Source organism: Pecten maximus, unplaced genomic scaffold (assembly GCF_902652985.1).
Source record: "Pecten maximus unplaced genomic scaffold, xPecMax1.1, whole genome shotgun sequence".
In the NCBI taxonomy this organism is placed as follows: domain Eukaryota; kingdom Metazoa; phylum Mollusca; class Bivalvia; order Pectinida; family Pectinidae; genus Pecten; species Pecten maximus.
The window spans coordinates 28424-37317 of NW_022983050.1; the positions used below are offsets into that span (position 1 = coordinate 28424).

At 39.2% G+C, this 8894-nt stretch overlaps 1 protein-coding gene across 1 annotated transcript; it reads left to right on the top strand.

The window, feature by feature from the left end:
- Nucleotides 1-4330: 4330 nt before the first annotated feature.
- Nucleotides 4331-5095, top strand: LOC117321370 (the record flags this gene model as incomplete). Its single annotated transcript, XM_033875814.1, has 1 exon — nucleotides 4331-5095. A coding segment is annotated over one exon (666 nt), but the record flags the coding sequence as incomplete, so codon positions are not given.
- Between the last annotated feature and the right edge of the window lie 3799 nt (nucleotides 5096-8894).

Sequence of the window (8894 nt, forward strand, 5' to 3'; positions counted from 1 at the left end):
TGGTTTAAATAGTTTCGAAACATTCGGGGATAGTTACACATTACAACGTAGTTGGCCACCAACTGTAGAGCAAGTTGTTAATTTCATAGCATTTTTGTCGATCAATTCGAAAGCACCAGCAACAGCTAGGTTATATGTTTCAGCTATCGCGTATAACTGTAAGCTGAAGGGGGTTCAGACATTACCCAAAGTTTTTTGGTTACCAAAATTTTGGAGGGTATGAGACGACTAAAGCAACACTCGGACACTCGCCTTCCAATTACACCTTGCATTCTATCAAAATTTATTGCATCACTCAGTGATTTGTTCCAATACATATGAGTGCAAACTGTTCAAGGCAGCTTACCTATTGGCATTTTTGGGGTTTCTGCGTGTAGGAGATTTAGTGGTATCCCATAGGGATCTGTTATACCGTGTTATCTCCCTGTATGACGTATCTATTCCTGACGATGGCAGTTGTGTCCACCTCAGGGTGAAATATTCCAAGACAGATCAATATGGCAAAGGAACCACATTGTTAATTCCCACGTTAGCTGGTAACATATGTCCAGTTGAAGCGGTGCGTCAATTTCTAAAGTCACGGAATGAAAATAGGGGGCCTCTCCTATGTCACTTTAACGGGGACCCCATGACTCGTTATCAATTCTCAGCTGTATTGCGCAAATCCCTAAATGACTTGGGTGTTAATAGTAAAAAATTCAAATCCCACTCATTTAGGATTGGAGCAGCTACAGCAGCTGCTGACGCTGGTCTCTCTGATGCTGAAATACAAGAGGCTGGTAGGTGGAGTTCTAATGCATTCAAGTCTTACATAAGACTCCTACACTTGGTAAAATTAACCCCTACTAGAATTGACGATCCTAACATTATCTAAATAAATGCATGCCATATAGGTACTGTTACTCGCTATGCATGTACTTTAATGAGCAAAAAGATTTAAGATAATTATATGGTGGTCTGGTTTGCGGGATCTTTCCTGGTAAAAAGAGCGCAGATGGCAGCAATAAGTCGTCCAATCTGGGGCTCGACCGTTTAGGTATTACCATTTGGTGGCAGGGCTATAGTGGCCTAACGCTGGAACAACTTTGGCCGAAATTATTGCTTTTTGCCAGGATCGGCCCTCCTCCTAAGGCTATTTTGTTACACTGTGGTGGGAATGACTTTGGGAAAATGTCATCTTTTAAGGGGGGGGGGGTCCTTCTTTCCACCATCTTAGAAATTTGGGGGGTTGATTTACTACAATCTTATTTTTTCCCTTTAGGGGCTCGTTTGGTCTCGGCGTTTCCGCTCCCCAACTTGGTTGACGGGGTCAGAAAGCATTGTCGTTTTACTTCAATGCCTTCTGACCATAGCGGCTACGCGGAAACTAGGGACTTACAATTACCGACAGTAGGGCCACCGTTTGCCGGGGACTACATGGAGGTAAGCAATTTTGGGAGCAATAGGCTCCATACTGTGAATATTGTTGTGTGAACTCATCGACTTGATTGATTGATTATATGAACAATATTGATTGATGGCATGGATCATTATTTCAATTTAATTGATGAATTTTATTGAGGGCTGCCAGTTGTCGCCGCCCGCTTATTAAGTAAACTTAATGACTATGATCTTATGATGAAATTGGAATAAATGTTTAATTTTGATTCTGTTTAAGGCTGCCAGTTTTCGGCGCCCACTATATAACAATATAATATCCGTGACCAAATAGCCAAACCAATAATAAAATATAATATTTTATACATGTGGTTTTGTTATCTCTCTTGCAATACTGTTATTACACATTAGGTCTTACGATACAGTTATGTGATACATTTTGTGAATTGCTGTTTTGTAGTCGTTTTGAAAAAGTCCTACTTTTGATGTTACAAGATACAATATCAAAGAAGTTTTATTTGAAGTCGTATATGTTAAACAAAGATCATTGGCTCTGAAGAGCTATTTCTACGAATAAACATAAGTTAACTACAGAGAAAGTTTATAACAAAAACGCGAGTAATATCACAGCATGCAAGTTATATAAAATGACTAGGGGAAACAAAAAACAACAAGCGACAATGAAGGATGTTTGATTTGTGTTAGAGTACTACATGTATATATGAGGCACTGGTGTCCAATTACACCCAAATGTGTTCTCGTTTATTTAAGCATTGATGTCATGTTTTTTAGTTTCATCGGGGTATGAAACAAATTTTGTTTGCAAACTGTATGAATCCGCTAGCGGATTCTAACAGAAGTTTGCAAACAAAATTTGTTTCATACCCCGATGAAACTAAAAAATAATTGACATCAACGCTTATAATTAATTTTTGAAAATGATTTTCTAATTTAAAACATGTTTTATGTACAATTTTACTGGTTTTAAATGGGGTTATTTTTCTCAAATCAATACGCAACGTCAAATGTCGTATTCTGACGTCACATTTTCGCGCCATTCTCGGAATTTCTTTCATAGAAGAATGAAAAGAATTTTTCGACCAATGACATTTGAGTATTTACCATGAAAACAAAGAAAGTTAACTCAATAAATATACTGCTGCAAATAAGTATAACTATATAAACATCATATTTATTGTTATTTTATTGTATCAGACTGTATGACCATAGTCAACATTACCGCAGTGTATTTACACTGGGACAGGGTATCTAAGACAGGGGCGTAGCTTCCTATACGCAGGTACGCAAGTGCATACACATAATGTTCAACAACAAAACAAAAACAACACAAAACTTAATCATTGATTGTCATTGTTTTTATGTTTTTTTTGTTTCCTATAGCCCCTCCCTCACTTTCGGCACCACATCTACGTACACAGCAGGGCTAGCTACAGTGTACGTATACCCCACTGTAACGCGTCTGTGGAGGACTGTTAACTAAAACGAGCATCGCCAGTAATCTATAATGTATACCTCATACTGGCTGGGGTACGTGAATTAGATTGAAAACGTAGACAATTGAAGGAGCTATATATATGTATAGAGCACTTGTACTTACTGTTAAATGTATTTACCCACAGGTCATGTGTGTTGTAGCTTGAGTGACCGCAATACCTGTGATATTGTGGTCACTCAAGCTACAACACCATTTTAAACTTGAGCTTGTGTCATCGTGTCTACAAAGCTCACTTCGATATGATATAACGGAATTTTCAATGTTTTATCTGACTACAATTGCTTATTTTACAACATTAACGTAATATTTTTTTAAATCACTCTTTCCGGTCGGGATTTGAGCGCGTGATGGCTCTAAACGTGGAAGGATATCGGACTACCTAGAGAAAACGGTTTTTTTTGTTTGATCGGGGAATCGAAATCCGGTCACATAGCAGAAAGTGGAGTCTTGCTACCACTGTTCCGCCAGAGGAGTAAACAGTTATAGCTTTAGTATCTTGTTTACACACGACATACCTTCGACCATTGATTAACCAGACCTGGGTATCTCCCGGAACCAGAGGTAAGTACTAAATATTGGTAAGGGATCGTTAGTAGAGGTAGAGGGAGAGGGCGTTACCCTGGTGGTGGTATACAAGTCCCGGGTGTTGCCGTTACCTTGATGGTGATATACAAATCCCGGGGGTTTCCGTTACCTTGATAGTGGTATACTACTCCCGGGGGTTGCCGTAACCTGGTGGTTGTATACAAGTCCCGGGGGTTGCCGTTACCCTGATGGTGGTATACAAGTCCCGGAGGTTGCCGTTACCCTGATGGTGGTATACAAGTCCCGGGGGTTGCATTTATCCTTTTCGTCGCGTTGAATTAGAATAGATCCTCGAGTTTCTTTTCATCTGATAAAATGATTCTATATCCAAGATATTGCTTTAAGTATGGTGTTCATGCCATTAATTATATCACCTAGGTACAGACCAATTGCCATAACTTCCCTGAAGATTTGTACACGTTTAGTCCTTAACATCATGGACGGATCTCAGAAGGACTAAAGTAATTATCCATTTCTCGGTATTTACTTTATAGAACATACATGTAGCTATATAGATATATCCTTTACGTATGTGTGTGGAATCATTTAAACAAACTTATCTGTGTTTCCAGGTTCCAGGAATGAATATCTCAAGAAAGGTGAAGGTTGGTGTCACTTTAACGGGATGTGCAATATTATTGTTATTCCTCAATAAGGGATACGTATCGCGTGAGTCTAGCCATACCTCCTTAACCGCACAGTATCTTAAAGTCAGAAAACATCCAGCTCTGATCACACTGTTTACAACTTGGAAGACATTCCCAGAGATATATGACGTATACAACAATACCTTACGTAACTGGCCGAGACTACTGCCTCACGTAACGATCATAGTGTTCACTAATGATCACATTCCGGGACAAGTATAAACAGTTAGGCTGGACGGTGTTGCCAGTTAAACATCAAGTCAAAGGTCACCCTATTCTCAAACACATGTTTCTGGAAGCAATTCAGCTACAACCACATTCACAACTATATGGATTTGCCAATGCAGACTTACTCTTCACGGATTCTCTCGTGGAAAGTTTGCGCGCTGTTGTCAGCTCGCCTGTATTATTTAAGAAAACTTTCTTGGTTGTTGGACGCCGCATGAACACCCCGAACATCACGCGCGAGGAAGCAAGCTCGTGGAGGAATATAACCAAGGCTTCAAAACGGGGAAAGCTTATGGAGGCCACGCGCGGCATTGATTACTTTATAACGTCTCCTAACTACCACTGGAGACACATACCCGGCGTTCAAGTCGGACAGAAGTTATATGATAATTGGTTGGTTTGGGACGCTCGGAGAATGGGCTACCATGTGATCGATGTAACAAACACATTGCTGGCCGTCCATCAAGATGCACCTTACCCTAAACAGCACGGACGAATGAATCAAAATCTTGTATTGATAAAGGAACCCAGCCAAAAACTCTATAACCGGGGAGTCGTGGCGTGTTGTAACCTCTATACCGTACACATTAATCGGACCATACGTCTTCAACGCAAAAAGTTACCAAAACATTGTTTCCATTGATTATACCTGTAACATTACGTCTGGTGACTTATATCTGTAATATTACGTCTGGTGACTTATACCTGTAACATTACGCCTGGTGACTTATACCTGTACAATTTACCTGTAACATTACGTCTGGTGACTTATACCTGTAACATTACGTCTGGTGACTTATACCTGTAACATTACGTCTGGTGACTTATACCTGTAACATTACGTCTGGTGACTTATACCTGTAACATTTACCTGTAACATTACGTCTGGTGACTTATACCTGTAACATTGCGTCTGGTGACTTATACCTGTAACATTACGTCTGGTGACTTATAACTGTAACATTACGTCTGGTGACTTATACCTGTAACATTTACCTGTAACATTACGTCTGGTGACTTATACCTGTAACATTACGTCTGGTGACTTATACCTGTAACATTTACCTGTAACATTACGTCTGGTGACTTGTAACTGTAACATTACGTCTGGTGACTTATACCTGTAACATTACGTCTGGTGACTTATACCTGTAACATTACGTCTGGTGACTTATACCTGTAACATTTACCTGGAACATTACGTCTGGTGACTGATACCTGGAACATTTACCTGTAATATTACGTCTGGTGACTTATACCTGTAACATTACGTCTGGTGACTTATACCTGTAACATTACGTCTGGTGACTTATACCTGTAACATTACGTCAGGTGACTTATACCTGTAACATTTACCTGTAACATTACGTCTGGTGACTGATACCTTGAACATTTACCTGCACCATTACGTCTGGTGACTTATACCTGTAACATTTTCCTGTAACATTACGTCTGGTGACTTATACCTGTAACATTACGTCTGGTGACTTATACCTGTAACATTACGTCTGGTGACTTATACCTGTAACATTACGTCTGGTGACTTATACCTGTAACATTACGTCTGGTGACTTATACCTGTAACATTACGTCTGGTGACTTATACCTGTAACATTACGTCTGGTGATTTATACCTGTAACATTTACCTGTAACATTACGTCTGGTGACTTATACCTGTAACATTACGTCTGGTGACTTATACCTGTAACATTACGTCTGGTGACTTATACCTGTAACATTTACCTGTAACATTACGTCTGGTGACGTATACCTGTAACATTACGTCTGGTGACTTATACCTGTAACATTTACCTGTAACATTACGTCTGGTGACTTATACCTGTAACATTACGTCTGGTGACTTATACCTGTAACATTACGTCTGGTGACTTATACCTGTAACATTTACCTGTAACATTACGTCTGGTGACTTATACCTGTAACATTACGTCTGGTGACTTATACCTGTAACATTACGTCTGGTGACTTATACCTGTAACATTACGTCTGGTGACTTATACTTGTAACGTTTACCTGTAACATTACGTCTGGTGACTTATACCTGTAACATTTACCTGTAACATTACGTCTGGTGACTTATACCTGTAACATTTACCTGTAACATTACGTCTGGTGACTTATACCTGTAACATTACGTCTGGTGACTTATACCTGTAACATTACGTCTGGTGACTTATACCTGTAACATTACGTCTGGTGACTTATACCTGTAACATTTACCTGTAACATTACGTCTGGTGACGTATACCTGTAACATTTACCTGTAACATTTACCTGTAACATTACGTCTGGTGACTTATACCTGTAACATTACGTCTGGTGACTTATACCTGTAACATTACGTCTGGTGACTTATACCTGTAACATTACGTCTGGTGACTTATACCTGTAACATTTACCTGTAACATTACGTCTGGTGACTGATACCTGGAACATTTACCTGTAACATTACGTCTGGTGACTTATACCTGTAACATTACGTCTGGTGACTTATACCTGTAACATTGCGTCTGGTGACTTATACCTGTAACATTACGTCTGGTGACTTATACCTGTAACATTTACCTGTAACATTACGTCTGGTGACTTATACCTGTAACATTACGTCTGGTGACTTATACCTGTAACATTACGTCTGGTGACTTATACCTGTAACATTACGTCTGGTGACTTATACCTGTAACATTGCGTCTGGTGACGTATACCTGTAACATTACGTCTGGTGACTTATACCTGTAACATTTACCTGTAACATTACGTCTGGTGACTTATACCTGTAACATTACGTCTGGTGACTTATACCTGTAACATTTACCTGTAACATTACGTCTGGTGACGTATACCTGTAACATTTACCTGTAACATTTACCTGTAACATTACGTCTGGTGACTTATACCTGTAACATTACGTCTGGTGACTTATACCTGTAACATTACGTCTGGTGACTTATACCTGTAACATTTACCTGTAACATTACGTCTGGTGACTGATACCTGGAACATTTACCTGTAACATTACGTCTGGTGACTTATACCTGTAACATTACGTCTGGTGACTTATACCTGTAACATTGCGTCTGGTGACTTATACCTGTAACATTACGTCTGGTGACTTATACCTGTAACATTTACCTGTAACATTACGTCTGGTGACTTATACCTGTAACATTTACCTGTAACATTTACCTGTAACATTACGTCTGGTGACTTATACCTGTAACATTACGTCTGGTGACTTATACCTGTAACATTACGTCTGGTGACTTATACCTGTAACATTTACCTGTAACATTACGTCTGGTGACGTATACCTGTAACATTACGTCTGGTGACTTATACCTGTAACATTTACCTGTAACATTACGTCTGGTGACTTATACCTGTAACATTACGTCTGGTCACTTATACCTGTAACATTACGTCTGGTGACTTATACCTGTAACATTTACCTGTAACATTACGTCTGGTGACTTATACCTGTAACATTTACCTGTAACATTACGTCTGGTGACTTATACCTGTAACATTTACCTGTAGCATTACGTCTGGTGACTTATACCTGTAACATTTACCTGTAACATTTACCTGTAACATTTACCTGTAACATTACGTCTGGTGACTTATACCTGTAACATTACGTCTGGTGACGTATACCTGTAACATTACGTCTGGTGACTTATACCTGTAACATTTACCTGTAACATTACGTCTGGTGACTTATAACTGTAACATTACGTCTGGTGACTTATACCTGTAACATTACGTCTGGTGACTTATACCTGTAACATTTACCTGTAACATTACGTCTGGTGACTGATACCTGGAACATTTACCTGTAACATTACGTCTGGTGACTTATACCTGTAACATTACGTCTGGTGACTTATACCTGTAACATTACGTCTGGTGACTTATACCTGTAACATTACGTCTGGTGACTTATACCTGTAACATTACGTCTGGTGACTTATACCTGTAACATTTACCTGTAACATTACGTCTGGTGACTAATACCTGTAACATTTACCTGTAACATTACGTCTGGTGACTTATACCTGTAACATTTACCTGTAGCATTACGTCTGGTGACTTATACCTGTAACATTTACCTGTAACATTTACCTGTAACATTACGTCTGGTGACTTATACCTGTAACATTACGTCTGGTGACGTATACCTGTAACATTACGTCTGGTGACTTATACCTGTAACATTTACCTGTAACATTACGTCTGGTGACTTATAACTGTAACATTACGTCTGGTGACTTATACCTGTAACATTACGTCTGGTGACTTATACCTGTAACATTTACCTGTAACATTACGTCTGGTGACTGATACCTGGAACATTTACCTGTAACATTACGTCTGGTGACTTATACCTGTAACATTACGTCTGGTGACTTATACCTGTAACATTACGTCTGGTGACTTATACCTGTAACATTACGTCTGGTGACTTATACCTGTAACATTACGTCTGGTGACTTATACCTGTAACATTTACCTGTAACAT